Genomic DNA, 20,323 nt, shown 5'->3' on the forward strand with positions numbered 1-20,323 from the left:
TCCTGCATCGCTCCGAAAGAGTTAAGTGTGGAGAACATTGTCATAACAGCATGGCACTCCACTTTATCAAATCAAATCAAATCAAACTTTATTTATATAGCACTTTTCATACATAAAAAATGCAACTCAAAGTGCTTCACAAGATAAAATGTGATAAAATAATGAAACATACAAGAATAAAAAGTGACACATATAGCCCCACCCCCACCCCCATTCACACATACACACACACACCAACACAGACACACACACACACACACACACACACACACACACACACACACACACACACACACACACACACACACACACACACACACACAAACATCTGCACACACGCCCACAGTCACAGGTACAGTAAGCAGACTGTTAACAGACTGTCAACCTTGAATTAGAGAATCTTTACTGATTCGCTAATTCATTCCACTTGGATGTCCTGATATTAATTTGATTTCATTTCATTATTTAATTTCAAAAATATTTGAGGTAGAATGACCGCGATGCACTGGCGTCGTGCCCGGAGTGTCCCCCGCCTCACGCCCTATGCCGCCGAGATAGGCTCCGGCTCCCCGTGACCCGCTGCGGCGAATATAGCGGTGGTAATCTGAAGATGACTGACTGACTGACTGAGGTAGAATGAGTCGCATCAGTCCAAAATCCTCAACTGCGATTTGGTATTAATACATGGTAGATTTACCAGCACTTTGTTGGCAAAATTGATTTCCTTCCTGGTAAGAAACTCCCATGGATACTAGTGATGAAATTTCAGGAGCAATCCAGATTTATTCTATGCAATAAGAGGGATATTACTTAAGAATATGAAGTATTCCATATCTTAAAGTGGAGAAAATCAACCAAAGAATATACAGTTACTGTATATGACTATTCTAATCACATATCTTTATAAATTACAGGTTAGGAAATGAAAAAACTAATAACTACAACTACAACAAACCATTTCAATCTACAGTGCAATAAAATGCAACCCTACTGCTGCTCACTCAATCTATTCTGGCTGGATGACCAAAAGTACTCATCACAATGCCCCGTTTGTCATGGACACACATTTGTTCCTTGTTGCAGTGAGACTACATAAATCTAATGTGTATAAATCACTTAAATTTCAACATTACGTCAATGAATTAATTTTTTTAATGAAATTGTAAACTAAACATAGTCATTTAGGTAATTAATCATGATAAACTTATATTTTATTGAACATTTTGTTCTTGCCCTTCTGTAATTTCTCCTCTAAACTTCATTTTTATGTATCGCGTCAAGCTGTAGTTACCTGGTTCCGCCGCTAGGGCAAAATCGCTGCATAGCCAAGCGCCGTTCTCCGGGGCTCTGCTCTGTGCTCCTCAGCAGCTAGTGTTAGCTTGTAAGCTGTCAAGCTGTGTAGTGGTGAGGCTGGGACAAACGTTTCAGCTTCCCCTGGCTTGGCTACGCAAAGCTCCGATCCACAAATTCCCACGAAGTTTATTAGAACAGCTATAGATTAGATCGCCAGCTGAGATAATGTAATGAATCACGGGCGTACGCAAAGAGGGACTTCTGTTCTGAAACAATTTATAGGCACTGAGCCTTGAGTGACGATTACTCATTGCTAGCTAACTGGCTAGCTAGCCTAGCTAACCGCTGCAAACCCTCTGTTTCCTCGGCGTACATCTCTGGTGTGAACCGCCGCCAGCCAGTCTTTATCACCTTTGTAGCTTCCGTTGCTGTCAGTCGATATTTTTGGATATTTGGTAAGTTATATAATTTTAATTATTTTGCCAGTAACTGTTGAATAGTTAGCTACCTAAGCTATGTTAGCACGTAACGATAATGCCTTAGCAAGGCCGAAGGCTGTTCACTGCCTTAACATCACGATGGCAGACTGGGGTAGAAGTAGGCCCGTCGGAGTTAGCCGTGAGGGACAAGGGTCAAGGCCCACAACCAGGCAAGCCTGTTTGTTTATTTGGGTTGGAGTCTGTTCTTGCTATGGAGCTAACCTCCTCTGCTAACGTTAAGCTTTCCCCAATAAACAGATTTATTACGTTAAACAACTTATTTGTGCTAACGTCAACATTAATGTGGGATTTTTCTGGTCTCCTGGAATTGTTCTGTTGTGGTTATCGAGGGATCGATAGCTAAGGTTAGCTCTCCAGGCATGTAATGATAGCTTTAACTAGCTAATTCTATTCCGACAAGCTAGTATGTTAAAGTGCTCTGCATGGCGAAGGTCAGAGATGCTTCCCGGTCGCGTATTCCTAATTCAATTGAGGCGAAATATCTTCATTTGAAATCGTTACACGCACTTTGGGTTGAACTTGATCAACCAGGAGATTGAATGCATTTTAAAATGATCTTCTCAAGCACTGTTCCTAATATGTAGTCAAAATGTGTACACGAGTCTACTATTTTTAGATTAGAGGACAGGGTTTAAACTGAGCTTCTGTATCAAAATCTTTGGACACAAATTGATAGAACGTGGTGTATACCAGTCTTCACAAACGTAGTTACACTTGTGCAGTTATACCATAGCATTCACTGTATTTAATATTGAAATCTGCTTTTTTTCTCCACATACCTATACATAACAACTCAATTAGAAACACACCACTTTTCTGTCTTATTTCTTGAATGGATTCATTTTTAAAAAAAAAAATTTTGTTGCAGGTATTAAGAAGGACAAAATGGGTGCATTTCTGGACAAACCAAAGATGGAAAAGTACAATTCCCATGGTGAGGGTAACAACCTGAGGTATGGGTTGAGTAGCATGCAAGGTTGGCGAGTAGAGATGGAAGATGCGCACACTGCAGTGATTGGGCTGCCTCATGGTCTTGACCACTGGTCATTCTTTGCCGTTTATGATGGCCACGCTGGCTCTCAGGTGGCCAAGTACTGCTGTGAGCACCTGCTGGAGCACATCACCAGCAACTCAGACTTCCAGACGGCTCTACAGGAGGACCCTTCGGTGGATAGAGTAAAGAGTGGGATCCGCACAGGATTCTTGCAGATTGATGAGCACATGCGAACCATCTCGGAGAAGAAGCATGGTGTGGACCGCAGTGGCTCTACTGCGGTGGGAGTGATGATTTCTTCGAGCCATATCTACTTCATTAACTGTGGTGACTCGCGGGGACTCCTCAGCCGTGGTGGAGCTGTGCATTTCTTCACACAAGATCACAAACCCAGCAACCCACTGGAAAAGGAAAGGATCCAGAATGCCGGAGGTTCAGTCATGATACAGCGAGTTAATGGGTCCCTTGCTGTGTCTCGGGCTTTGGGAGACTTCGACTACAAGTGTGTGCATGGAAAAGGCCCAACAGAGCAACTTGTGTCTCCTGAGCCTGAAGTTTATGCAATAGAGAGATGTGATGCGGAAGATGAATTCATTATTCTAGCATGTGATGGCATCTGGGATGTCATGGCCAATGAGGAACTGTGTGACTTTGTAAGGTCAAGGCTAGAGGTGACAGAAGATCTTGAAAGAGTCAGCAATGAAATTGTTGACACCTGCTTGTACAAGGTTTGGCATGTTCACAACACTTTGACATTTTGTTACATATATGTCTGTTTTGTTGTCATGATTGATTTACATGACCTTTGGTCCTGTTCTTTATTTTTCAGGGAAGTCGAGACAATATGAGTGTTGTGTTAATCTCCTTTCCTGGGGCCCCAAAGGTATCTCCAGAGGCAGTGAAAAAGGAGGCTGAGTTGGATAAATATCTGGAAGGCAGAGTAGAAGGTAGGATATAGAAGTTGATTTGTTTTAATACATAACTGATTAAGTGCAGCATTGATAATCTCCCTTCTTTGTTTCTGATTGTTGTCCTTTTTATGATAAAAAAAAGACTATATTGTCCAAATTGATTAGTTAACAAATTCAATAGCTAGTATGCTAAAGCTGAAATGAGAAAAAGAAATACATAATTATGTTTGCAGTGGAGCTGAACAGTATTTTTAAAAGTAGTTACATTAAAATTTCCTTTCAACATCTTTAAATCTCTGTCTTGAAATTATTGTTTCATGTATGGAACAACTCTTTCATTGAGGAGAAAAGGAGGGAAAACTCACGAAGAGCAACATTGAAGCGTCACCTTTCCAAAATTGTATTATATCATGACAAATGTGTTGCCTATTTTTTCAAAGTAGTATTGCATCTTTTTTCAAATTACTGTAATAACGTGGTATGGAATAATATATTCTTAATTAAGACGAAAAAATATACTAGTGATATTCAGGTTGGGAGTCTGGTCAAGCTAAATTTGATGGTATGGTTTTGCAAGCGAGAGGTTTTCCATAATGTATTTTTACTCCACATATAATATTTTCTACACACTCATTGGTACATTTTGTTCAAGGATTGAAAAGAATTAAACTTTGTTTTCCAACAGAAATTATCAAAAAGCAGGGGGATGAAGGTGTCCCAGATTTGGTCCATGTCATGCGTACGTTAGCGTCTGAGGCCATCCCTAACCTTCCCCCTGGAGGAGAATTGGCTAGCAAGTGAGTTGTCTTTATGATTTGTCATGGAAGCCTATTAAATGGTGTCATTTTTTCTGAATATGTCAGGTAAAAAACTTTGTTTCTGTATAATTTATTTATATTCTGTATAGTATATTTACCAATAATACATCATTATACCTTTTTATCCCTTCAGACGAACTGTTATTGAAGCAATGTACAACAAACTCAACCCATACCGAAGCGATGACACAGTAAGTATCCCAGCTTATCTTTTAACTCCATGTAGGTGTCTTTGTATGGATGCATGCATGCCTTTTGAAGTGAGACGTGCAATTAACAATTTTTAGGCATGTCATTAGCATTTAGCAAGATGAAACAAGGAAATATTCTTGTAATGCACTCCTCAAAATGGAGTCAGAGTAATGCAGATTAATTCTACAATAACATGGTGACCTATCAAGGGTGTCTCTGTACATGTCTGTGTCTCGAAAAGCAAAGAGAGAAACTGGGCAAAAGCACCACTATATAAGCATTCTATGTTAGATTGTTTTCTATCAGTAGTCCTAAATCAGAGGCTTAACATAGTTTAATATTTGCAAAGGACCACAATTCCATTGCAGATGCTGCACCTGATTTCACTTATTTATTCTTCCATAAAGAGGAACAGACTTGTTGGTCGTCTTCTTCTTTTCCTTTCGGCTTTTCCCTTCAGGGGTCGCCACAGCGAATCAGTTGCCTCCAGCTAACCTCGTCTTCTGCATCGTCTTCTCTCACACCAACTACCTTCATGTCCTCTTTCACTACATTCATAAACCTCTTCTTTGGTCTTCCTCAAGGCCTCCTGCTTGGCAGTTCAAAACTCAGCATCCTTCTACCAATATATTCAATATGTCTCCTCTGGACATGTCCAAACCATCTCAGTCTGGCATCTCTGACTTTATTTCCAAAACCTCTAACATGTGCTGTCCCTCTGATGTACTCATTCTTGATCCTATCCTTCCTGGTCAATCCCAAAGAGAACCTCAGCTTCTTCATCTCTGCTACCTCCAGCTCTGTCTCCTGTCTTTCCTCAGTGACACTGTCTCTAGATCAAACAACATCGCTGGTCTCACCACAGTGTTGTACACCTTTCATTTTAGCTGAAACTCTTCTATCACACATCACACCTGACACTTTTCTCCGCCCGTTCCATCCTGCCTGTACACGTTTCTTCACCTCTTTTCCACTCTCCGTTGCTCTGGACTGTTGACCCTAAGTACTTAAAATCCTCCACCTTGTTGATCTCTTCTCTCTGTAACCTAACTCTTCCACTTGGGTCCCTCTCATTCACACACATGTACTCTGTCTTACTGCGGCTAACCTTCATTCCTTTCCAAGAAAAACCTCTACCTCTCTAGCTTCTCCTCCACCTGTTCCCTGCTCTCACTACAGATCACAATGTCATCTGCAAACATCATAGTCCATGGAGACTCCTGTCTAACCTCGTCTGTCAGCCTGTGCATCACAAGAAGGGGCTCAGAGCTGATCCCTGATGCAGTCCCACCTCCCCCTTAAACTCCTTTGTCACTCCTACAGCATACCTCACCACTGTCTTACAGTCCTCATACATATCCTGCACTTTTCTAACATACTTCTCTGCCACTCCAGACTTCCTCATACAATACCACAGTTTCTCTCTGGGCACCCTGTCATAAGTTTTCTCCAGATCTACAAAAACAACAATGCAGCTCCCTTTGGCCTTCTCTGTACATCCCTATCAACATCCTCAGAGGAAATACTGCATCTGTAGTACTTTTTTTTTTTTAGATGAAACCATACTGCTGCTCACAAATGCTCACTTAGTCTAGCTTCCACTACTCTTTCCCATAACTTCATTGTATGGCTCATCAGCTTTATTCCTCTGTAGTTGCCACAACTCTGCACATCTCTCTTGTTCTTAAAAATGGGCGCCAGCACACTTCTCCATTCCTCAGCCATCTCCTCACTATCTAAGATCCTGTTGAACAACCCAGTCAGAAACTCTACTGCCACCTCTCCTAGGTACTCTAAACCTCTACAGGTATATCATCAGGACCGACTGCCTTTCCATTCTTCATCCTCTTCAATGCCCTCCTCACTTCTTCCTGACTAATCTTTGCTACATCCTGGTCCACAACAGTCACCTCTTCTAGTCTTTGTTCTCTCATTTTCCACGTTCATCAACTCTTCAAAGTACTCTTTCCATCTTTCCATCACACTACTGGCACCTGTCACTAGACTTCCATCTCTATCGTTAATCACCCGAACCTGCTGCATGTCCTTCCCATCTCTGTCTCTCTGTCTTGCTAACCTGTATAGATCAGTCTTTCCCTCCTTACTGTCCAACTTAGCAAACAAGTCATCATAAGCCCCTTGTTGGCCTTTGCTACCTCTACCTTCACCTTACGTTGCTTCTCCCTGTACTCCTGTCTGCTCTCCTGCTCTCCACTGATCTCCTTCAGATTACACCGTCTACACAAGATATAGTCTTACCTGTGTGCTCCTACCTCCACTCTTATAGGTCACCCTATATTCCTGCCTCTTCTGGAAGAAAATATTCACTATAGCCATTTCCATCCTTTTTGCAAAGTCAACTACCATCTGTTCTTCCTCTCCTGGATACCAAACCTGCCGATCACCTCCTCATCACCTCTCTTTCCTGCTCCAACATGTCCGTTGAAGTCTGCACTAATTACAACTCTCTCACTTCTAGGTATGCTCTGCATCACTTCGTCAAAGTCCAACCAGAATTTCTCCTTCTCCTCCAGCTCACATCCTACCTGTGGAGCATACCCACTAACAACATTGAACATCACACCTTTGAGTTGTAGCTTCAGTCTCATCACTCTATCTGACACTGTTTTACCTCCAGGACATTCCTAACAAACCCCTCCTTCCAGATAACTCCTCCTCCATTTCTTTTTCTATCTACACCATGATAGAAAAACTTGAACCCTGCTCCTAAACTTCTTGCCTTGCTACCTTTCCACCTGGTCTCCTGGACACACAGTATATCTACCTTCCTCCTCTGTATCATGTCAACCAACTCTACCTTTTCTTGTCATAGTTACAAAATTCAACGTCCCTACTGTCAGTCCTATACTCTTAGCGTTCCTCTTCTCTTCCTACGAACACACTTTCCTCCTCTCCTTTGACCAACAGTAGTCCAATTTCCACCGGCACCCTATAGGTCAACAGCACCGATGGCGGTCATTGTTAACCCAGGCCTTGACCGATCCGGTATGGAAGTCATAGGTTTGATTTGCATGTTGGATTTGGCAAAACAGAACAGACTTGTTGGTAAAATTGTCTTTTTGTGTGGATTGAATTAAAAACTGCAGACACTACATGTTGATTTATGGAGACAATTAGTTCACAAAGAGATCTCACAGCTGCTGTAAGAGTTCACTCAAATATTTTCTTTTAAAACATTATCAAATAAGCTAGTGTATCCTCTACAGTTAAATTGTGCGCATGTAATCTTATCCTTGACAGTGAAGACTGATACTTGTAACAACTCATGTTTGCACAAATGCAGCCTTTTATATTACTATCTCATGTTTAATTAGCTTTAAAACTAAGGACTTCAGCTGTATTGTACTGAACAACCAGATGATAAAATTTGTCACTAAAGCCCTGCATAGAGATGATTTCAGAATTTTTTTAAAAGTGACTAAAAAGTCTATTTGTTAAAGTATTCTGTGACACGGGCAGTCACTCGAACCACCTTTAGCACCATTTTCTCTGCCAGTTCATTGAGGGCATACAATGATCTTTGCACATCTGGATTTGTTTGTTTCAAGCCAGTGTTTTTCTGTCTAAGGAAGGGCTTAGACAGAAATCGTTTATCAAAAAACACATTTCCATATCATATTTATTAACAATTATGCTTGAATGAAAATGTCTTTTCTATCAGAATGTTCTCCAAAAAAACGTCCTTGTTTTTGGCATATTGAATCTGAAGATGACAAGTTGATCTCTGAGAGCAAAACATCTCTATTGCTCACTTTTAGCTGGCTAGATCATATTCTGATGCCAATTGAGTCGAGTGGGTCTCTAGTGAACTTTGACTCTGTGGTGACTATTTCATCACTACTAGGCAGATTTAAGCTCCAAATCTGCCAAGATGCCGTCAACTGTATAAAAATTAGTCCAAAATCTTCCACATAGAGTGAGAGGAGACAGTGGAGATGTTCATCATTGAATGCACCACATGATTTGGCTCCATTCATTAACATTCCTACAGCTGCTGCAAAAACACAGTTTTTCATTATGATACTGTCAGGATCATATCTAATAACACACAGCTTTATGGCTGAATAATTGTTCTCAGCCTTGACATTCTGACTTCAAGCAAGGGCCCCTCCTTGTTTTTTTATATGGTTGCACATTTTGGATGAAGGTAAAGCAGAAAGACAATGCCATGGCACATACCCAATGGCTGACAGACCGATTACCACTTGACTCTCTGTTATTACATCCCGCTTCAAAGCGATGATGTATTGTGATTGTCAGTGTTTGTGTTTTCGTCCGTTCGTTCGTCCATTAGTATGTCCACCAAATATCTTCACAACCATTGCTGATAGAGAGATGAAACAAAAAGCACAATACTCAGGTGGCATGAAAATGCAATGATGACCTTGAAAAAACTAGGTCAAGGTCAAAATTCAACTTTTGTACACTCAGGAACCAGATAGGATGGAAAGACAAGGGAGGACAGTGTGAGTAAGACCATACTAGATCAAAGCTAGTGCTTTCATCAATGACAGTAGGTCAGAGCACTAGCTTTTGTTCTTTGACCTATTCAAGTAGATCAGGGTAAAATTTTGAATTCATGGGTGTTGCAGTCTGTGACTGCTTGGTTCTAGTTAAAACATTGTGATCTAAGGCAAGCTGTATCACCAAAGATACAGAAAAAGTCTGACAAATTTGTCTCTAAATCACAAGATAAAAATATTTAGTAAATTTGATGTGCTTAGGCACATTGGTGGCAGTAGGTCAGTTGAGCTGACCTTATCCCTTATTCCTGAAGGAATAAGGGATAAGGTCATGCTTATTGTGATAATGTTTTATCACTTTTCTGTGGGTAATGGCTCTAAACGCACAAGAAATAATGACATATTGCACGAGTCAAACTCATGGCCCAATCACCTATTTATCTTGTTGAGGAAAAAGTAGTAATCGTTCCAATTTGAAATTGTCAGATTAAGATATTGCATGTACTGGACAGTTCAATAAATGTGAACTCTGTTTGGCTCGCAGCATAGTCTGTTTTGAATTTCAGGTGGGGTGCTCTCCTCATCGTGGATCCTATTAAAAATAATGCTTCATTATTTATAAATGGCATCATTAGGTATGAGATTGTTAAAATGATTCAAATTGATGTATAAGCGTTAAAATTCCTGAAATTGAAGTGGTGCAATCAATAGCCAGAGCGTTCCTTTGGCGTTGGACTAAGATCATACAGAAGTGTGTCTGCACTGGAGGTTAACACTTGTTTTTGTATTTTGATAAACCAAGTGCCTGGATACTGGTGAATTGTTTGCTCCAATTGTTTACTTCATCTAGGAGTTACATGGCTGCAGCTCTGTTACTATTTCAAGGTTACAACTGTAAGCTGCAGCATAAACTGAACAAAAGCATATTTGATTAGCAGCTGCCATTCTTGGTAAACAGCAGCATTTATTGGTCTCAGGATTAGGCAGCTTCATATCTGTGTTAAGGTAGCTATTCTTACCTATTATAGTTGACATGCTGAAACGCACCAGGCCAGGATAAAACATGGCATCAAGTGCTGTACAGTCTTTCAGATGTATTCCTTGCTGACTTTTATTATCTGTAGCTGGTATATTGAAATAGTTACTTTTTTCAGAACTACTTGGCACAACTGAAATATTTCAGCATAAACCAAACAGTGTGTCGAAGTACAGTAATTACATTGCAAGACTATCAGTATCAAGGCAAATAACTACAAATGTTGTCATGTTACAACGTCTTTGCGCTTGGACATTGTAAGAAAATTTAAATGTTGAATTTTATTGCTTAACACCGCTAGGAATAGCAGCAATTTAGTGAAAATAACACAATTTTGGCACACTAATACCTGGCAGAGGCCTGGGCCAGCTGTGAAGGTGAGATGTGTTAGCAGAGAATAGCCTTAAAAGTATAAAAAATTGTGAGAATTTTTTTCTTTCATGTATCCAGAACTGCATTTATCTGGTAAATGTGCAGTATTTGATGTGACAAAGGCAGCTGATATTCTTTCCTGTTTGACAAAAGACAAGCCAAGAGTAAGCCTTGTCCAACCTACAGTAAGGCACCCACCGTGTAGACTGTTCAGTGTTATCTTTATGCCCTATTTTTTTGGTTTTGTAGGCTTTCTAACAAAACGAATATTACAGTCCTTTGTCTGTTTTCACTGGTCATTGGCCATCAGTTGCAAAAATGTTTAACGTAAGCATAAAGTTCTCTTTTCAAAACCAGTTTGGGTTCAAAAGTTCATACGAAGAAAACTTCTTTAGAGAATGCTAAAATGCATTTCTCAGAAGAAATGTTTGTCTTCCGCATGAATAGTCCAGAATGAAAAGAACAAATGAAGCAACTAAGATCCAACTCACTGTTGCATTATTTTCTCATGTGTTCTGTAAATTAGCATTTTAAGCTAGCAACTGTAAAATAATTTTGGCAGAAACAACAATTTGAACAAATATTACAGAAAATGATTTGCCATTTAAGGTGACACCTATTAACAGCCGTAGGAACTCCAATGTATTCACAAAATAATAAAGTCCACTTGTGCTCCAGACTGCCAGCAGACAAATCATACATGGGCTGGACAGGGCAGTGAGTTAAGCAGTCTGCAATAATTCAATCAAACCTGCCCCAACACATACTTCAACACACGTGTTCAAAATGATGTGTTGGTATAATTAAATTCTTGTTATATACAGAGCAAGTATTCGATACACAGCAGGTTTTGCAGCTTTTCCTGCTTGTAAAACACGCAGAAGTCTGTAATTTTTGTCATTGGTACTTTTCAACCCGTGAGTTACGGAATCTAAAACAAAAATCCAGAAAGTCGCATTATATGATTCATATTCATATATACATTGTAGTCCTGTCCCCTTTGCCTTGTACTTCTGGCTGTTCCCTCACCTACCTCGTGATCATTGATGCCCCACAAGGTGAGGTCTTACATGGAGCGCCAGACTGAGGGAGATTGATGTTATCTTCCATTTTCTAATAATTGCTCCAACAGTTGTTGCCTTCTCACCAAACTGCTTGCCTGTTGTCCTGTAGCCCATTCCAGCCTTGTGCAGGTCTACAATTTTATCCCTGATTTCCTCACACAGCTCTCTGGTCTTGGCCATTGTGGAGAGGTTGGAGTCTGTTTGATTTAGTGTATGAACAAGTGTCTTTTATACAAGTCTTCTTCTTTTCCTTTCGGCTTTTCCCTTCAGGGGTCGCCACAGCAAATCAGTTGCCTCCATTTAACCTCGTCTTCTGCATCGTCTTCTCATACCAACTACCTTCATGTCCTCTTTCACTACATCCATAAACCTCTTCTTTGGTCTTCCTCTAGGCCTCCTGCCTGGCAGTTCAAAACTCAACATCCTTCTACCAATATATTCTCTATTTCCCCTCTGGACATGTCCAAAACATCTCAGTCTGGCCTCTCTGACTTTATTTCCAAAATCTGTAACATGTGCTGTCCCTCTGATGTACTCATTCCTGATCCTATCCATCCTGGTCACTCCCAAAGGGAACCTCAGTATCTTCATCTCTGCTACCTCCAGCTCTGTCTCCTGTCTTTTCTTCAGTGACACTGTCTCTAGACCAAACAATTTTGCTGGTCTCACCAAAGTTTTGTACACCTTTCCTTTCATTTGAGCTGAAACTCTTCTATCACACATCACACCTGACACTTTCTCCACCTGTTCCATCCTACCTGTACACGCTTCTTCACCCCTTTTCCACTCTCTCCATTGCTCTGGACTGTTGACCTTAAGTACTTAAAATCCTCCACCTTGTTGATCTCTTCTCCTTGTAACCTAACTCTTCCACTTGGGTCCCTCTCATTCACACACATGTACTCTGTCTTACTGCGACTAACCGTCATTCCTCTCCTTTCCAAGAAAAACCTCCACCTCTCTAGCTTCTCTTCCACCTGTTCCCTGCTCTCACCACAGATCACAATGTCATCTGCAAACATCATAGTCCATGGAGATTCCTGTCTAACCTCGTCTGTCAGCCTGTCCATCACCATAGCGAACAAGAAGGGCCTCAGAGCTTATCCCTGATGCAGTCCCACCTCCACCTTGAACTCTTCTGTCACACATACAGCCCACCTCACCACTGTTTTACAGTCTTCATACATGTCCTGCACCCCTCTAACATACTTCTCTGCCACTCCAGACTTCCTCATACAATACCACAGTTTCTCTCTGGGCACCCTGTCATAAGCTTTCTCCAGATCTACAAAAACACACTTAAGTTCAAACAGGTGCAGTTAACACAGGTAATGAGTGGAGAACAGGAGGACTTCTTAACAAAAAGTTAGCAGGTCTGTTGAGAGTTTGAATTCTTACTGGTATGTGTTCAAATACTTGTATCATGCAGTGAAATGCAAATTAATTATTTAACAGCCATTGTTATTTAATGGATTTTTGATTTAGATTCCGTCACTCACGTCACTCTGCAAATTAGTCCGTTTTTCAAATACTTGTTCTCCCCAATGTAGAAGTATGTTATGCTTATATGGCGTACACATACGGGACACCGGTTTATCCAGCCTTGTTTATGTCACCCACCTCCAGCCATAATTGAATTTTTTAATTTTGATTTTTAATTTTAATATACTGGTTTGATCCCCGAAGGGAAATTAAGAACGCACACTCTAGCTACTCAAACGCATGCATACATATATATTTGTGAGTACAGGCCCCTGTATCACACACACACACAAAGGGGCCTGTAGGCATGCGGGGGAGGTAGAGTGGCAGGCAGCTCCTTCTTGGTGCGCCTTAAATGAGCAATTTGTAAAGGGGACGGTACCTTGCTCAAGGGCACCTCGGCAGTGCTCCAGAGGTGAGCTGACATCTCCCACTGTCAGCTCACCTCCAGGTATTTTTTTGGGCGGGAGCGGGAATCGAACCGCCGATCTTGAAATCATAGGACGAACCTCTCTACCGCCCGCTTTACCACTGAGCCACTGCCGCTCCTGAGAAAAGACCAAAACAAATTTGTTTGTGTAAACCACACCCCCAGCTTCTGACTGACTTTTGGTTTTTATGCCTCTACACTGGCAACTGTCATTGCCCAAAAATGTTGTCAGGATGCACAGCCCCTCTTGAGGATTTTTTGCTATTTGACCCAAGGATGAAGTGATTAGCTTGTGGTCAATATCTTTTTGTCCTCACATGCCCAGATTTTTTGTCAACACGATATCTGAAGAACTTTTGCCTAATGCTGCACAGAGAGTATGCTTAACAAAGATCAGAGAACATGGATTTTGTCCTTGGTGGCCATAGCTCACAAACTGGGTATCTGAATTTTCTTTACCCTTTTGTTGAAGGTTCAACTCTGTATGAACGAGTGTGATGCTGGCACAGACATGCTGGTGTAAGCTGATTCTGTACACAGGATTCGGCTTTCAGGCTTTCAAATATGATGCACTGTTTGTTTGTTTTTGGTATATTTTGTGTTTGGACAGGCATCTTCTCAGGTTATACACTCTGCCCTGTTTGGTTTTGCATTATGGTCAAAGATCATTTCCATTTGTGCCAATGATATAAAACATGGTAGAAAGGTTATATTGCATCGCTCTCTTAATGCTCTGAAGATTGGCACAGATTGAATGTAAGTCTATTCCTTAATAGTGGTGTAATTGCCCATGACAGTACAGTTTGGTAGCCAACTCTCCTAATGAGGATGAATTGGTGGTTGAACACACAACTATTTTTACTTTGAAACAAATAACTTGGCATCAGAAGCTTTAGCTAGTGAGTGTTCAGTACACAAAGGTGCTTTCATCAAGCAGACTTCCATCTGTCAGCCAGTGAGTAACAACTTGACTAGCACAATGTAATTAATGTGTTATTTTTAAATATATTCATGCAGCATTCGTTAAAAAATAAATAATATAGTGCATTTGACCTGTTTTTACAACATGATAGATGTTAAGTTGACGGTGTTCATTCACCATCATCTTCTGAATAATGGTAGTAATCTGTCACATGTCATACATGCTTCAACCTCTTGATAAAGATATGGACGATGTAGAACCAGAGTCTGAAGGATTTCTCCTTCCTCTTTTCTCTCATCAAGGACTCTGCGTCCACAGACGACATGTGGTAACACAACCTCCTACCACTAACACTGCATAGAGTTTACAAACCACCATCCTCTCAAGACCCACAGCAGCTCAGCTCAGCAGTCTGTCTCTCCGTCACTCTGAGCTTTTGGTTTCTAAGAAGGGAATTTCATGGGAGGAAGAAGAGGAGGAGGAGTTGCATGCACACAGACCTGGTATAGTGCAGCACCAGTTCACTCTGGAGTTCAGGATCCCTACCGTCTTGTCTCCCCTTTATGTTCACCTACCTTAATATTTTCCTCTAAAGTAATCCATAACAAGTTCACAAGGTCTTCTTTCTTTTTGTTAAATAATCAGCTTCAGTAGTTTTTTTTTTGCTGTAATTAATTTGATTCACATTTCCTTGTGTGTGTTTGTATATTTGTTTTTGTGAAGTGCAATTGTCCTGTACAAACAGCCTGTATTTAATGCAGCTTGATTTTAAGTTAAAAAATGAAAGAAATGAAAAAGATAACCTTTTATGCACTATCTGCCTTTTCCTGCTCTTCTGGAATTGTAACAAATGTCTATTCAGTGAGTATTTCTGCTTGGCCTGCAGGCACAATGTCTCTGTGCTTTTCTTTTTTTTTTCAGTTTGTCTATTCTCCTTTAAGAAACGGGTAAATTGTATAGTTGACAGCACAGTAAGCTCTCTATATCAAAACCATTTAAATCCTAATAATTTTTCCCTGTGCTTTTTTTTATTGTGTTTTATTTTTGTAAGTGGTTTTCTGTAAATGCTCAAATAATAATGGCAAAGGTATTTCGCATTCATTCTGGTTGTCTGAAGTTTTTTTCATTTCTTTGAGGCATCTAATGGGAAATAAAATACCCGTTCGTATGCACAAATAGAGGCTTGCAAGCGTGCATGGGTGCTTCTGTGTATGTGTGTGCACACTTGTGTTAATGTAAAGACAAATCTGTATGTTGAGCTCTAACTTAAATTTCCCCCATGGATCAGACAGCAGACCAGGCTGCAGTTAAAGGGAATTGCTCTCCCATTCCTCACTCATTGTCTGCTCTTCCTTTTCTTCCAGCCTTGTTAATTATCATGACATAGGCATTCACCAGTTATTACTCCACAAAGCTTTGGCTAGCACAGATTAATTGCTTTATGCTATGTGAACAACATCAAGCTTTATATGATAACTATATTATTAACTGAGATGAAGCAAGTAGTATAATTGACCCCTGGTTTACAGTGGTTTGCAGCTGCAGCCAGGTTCGGACTATTTACACGTCTTTGTCATTCAAAAATCATTCTGGAGATAATTTTTTTAACATGGCCACTGGGCACCATTTAATTTCTAATCACTTGCTTCATCTTAATGGCAGCTTCTGCCAAGTTTGTTTTAGGTTATAGGTTTTTAATTCTTTTCATTTTAAAATCTTACAATTTACGTGATGTGAACAGTCAAAGCACTGACTATTTTAAAAAAAACTTTATCAGTCTAATGATAGGAGAAACTATTGACTGTAAAACTTCTAAAGCTATTTTTTGGGAACTTTATTTGGAAATTCAAAGTCTGAACAAATCTGCTAACTGCAATGAGTTCTTATGGTTGCATGGCACCTTTTTCCCCATCGGGTGTGCTCTGCTTGCCTACGGCACCACAAGCCAGAGCACAATATAGTTTGCTGCTATAATATTTTCTTTGTGGGTTGAAGGTTTTTGTTTTTTCAGTTAATTTACCACTCTGAAAAGATGAATAGTCACAAACTACATTTATATTTCATTTGACAGATAGTAGATGCAGTAAATATTTTTATTTCAATTTTATTCGGGGTACAATATCAAGTTTGTGTGTCTGTGTATATTTTTGACCTAAATTTTTAAGGAATAAATCATGTTGCTTGAGGGGTTTTTTTTTTAATGAAAAAAAAAAAGATTCTACCTTGTCTTGGAATTTGAAAGTGAATTTGTGAGACTTCTGGTCAACTTTCCATCCATGTAATTAATTGTGAAGTTGAAACAGTCTCGGTTTGGTGCTTAATGTTTTAAATTCTTCATCAAAATGACAATCCTAACATTCACTACATACAGATTTGGGTTGGTAGGAAGTTATTAAATATTTAATTAAACACAGACTTTAACTTTGACCCTAAATTATAAGCTTTCTAATCTGCTTTAGTGGCAAAAAGGCCAAAGAACACCCAAATTTTATATCACAAGGAGCTATACAAATGAAAAAGCTATAGTTATAAGCCTATAAAACATCTTAAATATTATGTTATTGATGGTAGTAAAATTTTACATTTCCATATAATGGAGGACAACTTATAGGTACTCTGTGGAGTTTCATTGAATGACTGCTTGTGCTGTAGCAACATTTAGCTCTTGCTAGATGAGCATGAACACTGATTAACATGGAGCGTGAACACACACTCGTGTTAAATGCTCTCCTGCTGACCACAGGGGGCAGTAATGTGAACATCAACAGTTGATGTCATGGCAGCGTTAATCAACCAATAAAAGACTGCAGACTGACTTGGAATATGCAGGTTTGTGTGATGATGTATGAAGCAGCACCGAACATTTAAATTAGGCCTTAATGCAAAATCCATTTTTGGCAATAAATGTTTGAATGTAAATCTGTGTTTCAATGGAAACTCCACAGGGCATCTTTAAAACAAGTTGTAATCTGGTCATTTTCCTGCACGAACACAAACCTGGAAATGCCAGATAGAACAGTGGTTTAGTTTAGTGGTTGTATGTATGAAAATGTGGTTTTACTGAATATTTACTCCCTTACAAAGACAAAAAAAAAACTAAATTGTAACAAAAGAATAAATATAATCCTAAATGTTTTGTTTCAAAATGATAGTATTGCATTGCTACTGAAATATTTACACTTTTAAATCCACTTTAAAAAACCTTTTAAATCAATGTATTTGCAGAAAAAATATGTGTGATGATACCATTTTCTGAAGATTCAACAGTCATTTTATTTTGTGATGCATTGCTTGCATTAGTGGCAAAACTAAATGCCACTCATCAGTTTCAGCACACAGCTACCTGCTGCATACCTGTTTAGACATTCGCTGTTCAAGCATCATTTTATGCACTTTCAAATCACAGGAATCCACTGATTTGCTCGTTTTCATCATTTCAGATATTTAACATTTCAGGATGTGTCCCCTAAATGATGCTGATGAATTACAAATTTCTCCAAATGACAGTCCATAAATATTTACCAGGAGCTGATATTGTAGGTTTGGATTTATCACGTTTGACATTAGACCTCCTTGGCATAATTTTTATTTTATTTAATGTTTTTCTTTCTTTAATGAGGAACGTCCTAGATAGACATGTAAGCTCTCTTCTTCCAGGGAACCCTCCCGCCTCCACTGAATAATGAACAAATACAATGAACCCAATTCTTTATATTTAACTTTTTCATGATTTGAAATACCTCATTTAGGGAAAGTGTTTTCAACTTATGTTGCATAAATCCAAACTGATCACAGAGCAGTTGAGTCAAGACTTTAATGAAAGTGTTTTTCTTCTTGCTCGCCCACATCAGTTATGATTTTAATAATTTGTTTGATTGAGCTAAGCCTATGCTGATTTACATTATTGAATTGTGCTGCCGTAAAAAAAAGAAGCAATGATTTAAATGGATACTGCAAGTCACAACTTATTTTAGTAACTATTAACACTATAGTCTTGTTTTATAAGCTTCCTCCACCTCAACCAAAACAATCCCTCCCTAAGCGCTCCTGTATATTTTCACAAACTTGTACACTTGCGTGATGTTCACTTAACATAAGTCTAGAATTGTATTGAGAGTTCAGGGTTTTAGAAATGTGAGATGTGTGATTAAATGCTAATTGGCATAAACTGATCAACTGTATAATCAACTTTTCTCAGAAAAAAAAAAGTTATTGTTGAAAAAAGATTATAAAGTTATTTACAGAGTTACCTTTGGTTGCCTCCATATTATCGTATGGAGGATTACCAGGTGGAGGTTGAAGAGAATCTAAATGCTTGCAGCCTCTTGTACATATTGATGTACCTCGGTTGTGGCATTTACTGTGTGATCCTTAGTGGTGGGTTATTTGTCCCCCCAGAGGGCGACCTGAGCCTCACTTTGCTGACATTTTTCAGCTCATAAATAAGCTCACCGATTTGCCTTACCCAATTTCATGTTGCCCAATCAAGTACTTGTTCAACAAAACACTACGAGGAGGAGTGATGCTGCTGACATTACACTCTTATAGACTAAAAGCTTGCCCCATGTCAGAGTACTTACCAATGAAGTGACTTTGTCATGTTTCACAAGGTACATCTTTTCAGTAAATTCTGGTTTGTATGCCCCTCCCCCATCCCCTTGTTACCTATTAACTTTTGGTCTTGAAAGCTTATTTAATTTTAAACTGCAGATGATGTCATACTTCTAACAAATGCAAGTGTTTTAACATGGTAACCTCGTAAGAATTCAAAATGTGCATACATACATTAATGTCTGCTATATTTATGGTTACATCAAGAATAGCTTTAGAGTGCTGTAGATTTTGTCAGTGTTGATTCAAATGCTTCTCAGAGGCCTCTGTGAGTGATATTTCAATGACTGTATATTTTGTATTATGTTCTAGCTCCAAAGGAATGGCAGAAAAAAGAAAACTTTTTTTTTTAAAAAGGCTTTGTTCTCTGAACTAAATTGTACTATTTGTGTTGTCAATTGAACAACTTCATTCCTTGCTTGTGAATTGATGCATTTCTCTCCTTACCCTATGGAAAAATTTCCCCTTCTCTCTTCTTTCTTTCATTTTTTAGCCATTGAAGTTTGAATAAAATTTCTAGTTTGCAGAATGTATTACTAAATAAATTGGTTGTCATATGTACCTTTTATTTCATCCCTTTTTTATGTGTTTGGGTTTGTTGCATAAGTGAACATTTCAGTGAGTGTAAAGGAAAAAAACTTGACAGACATAAATGCAGTTCTTACAGGGAACGGTCCATTATGCCACTAAATGTAATGCTCTAATATGCACAGTAAGTTTCAGACTCCGGTAAAGTGATGTGTAGTTTTGCTGCTCATGACACTAATCATACGTATCTAATGCAGAAAAGGCTTTTGATTACCGCTAAACTCTGACACACTGATATATCATAATATACTTTGTACAGTGTCTGTATCTCCTCTGGGCTCTTTTGTTTTTGGTTAAATCATAAAAAAAATTACATTTACAACGTCGAATTTGTCCCAGTTGGCGTCTGTCATTTATTACCATTACATTTGAGTCACAGGACTTTGAAAACATCACAAGCTCCTTCATTAACACACAAAGTACAGTATTTTCCGCACTATAAGGCACACCTTAAAGCCTGTAATTTTCAAAAAAATCAACAGTGCACCTTATAATCCAGCGAGCCTTATTTGTGAAAAAAGTTTTGAAATAGGCCATTGATTGAAGGTGCACCTTATAGTCCAGTGTGCCTTATAGTGTGGAAAATACTGTAGTTAAATGTGATCTAAAACCTTAACATGCAAGTC

The 20,323-nt window shown here is 39.2% G+C and overlaps 1 protein-coding gene across 1 annotated transcript; it reads left to right on the forward strand.

The window, feature by feature from the left end:
• The first annotated feature begins 1,365 nt into the window (after window positions 1-1,365).
• On the forward strand, window positions 1,366-15,599 carry ppm1aa (protein phosphatase, Mg2+/Mn2+ dependent, 1Aa). Its single transcript, XM_068338827.1, has 6 exons — window positions 1,366-1,748; window positions 2,662-3,515; window positions 3,617-3,734; window positions 4,384-4,495; window positions 4,650-4,707; window positions 14,801-15,599. The coding sequence occupies exons 2-6, from the start codon at window positions 2,679-2,681 to the stop codon at window positions 14,828-14,830; spliced, it is 1,155 nt and encodes a 384-aa protein (XP_068194928.1). The 5' UTR covers window positions 1,366-1,748; window positions 2,662-2,678; the 3' UTR covers window positions 14,831-15,599.
• Window positions 15,600-20,323: the final 4,724 nt, after the last annotated feature.

This window comes from Antennarius striatus, chromosome 17 (assembly GCF_040054535.1).
Source record: "Antennarius striatus isolate MH-2024 chromosome 17, ASM4005453v1, whole genome shotgun sequence".
NCBI classification, from domain to species: domain Eukaryota; kingdom Metazoa; phylum Chordata; class Actinopteri; order Lophiiformes; family Antennariidae; genus Antennarius; species Antennarius striatus.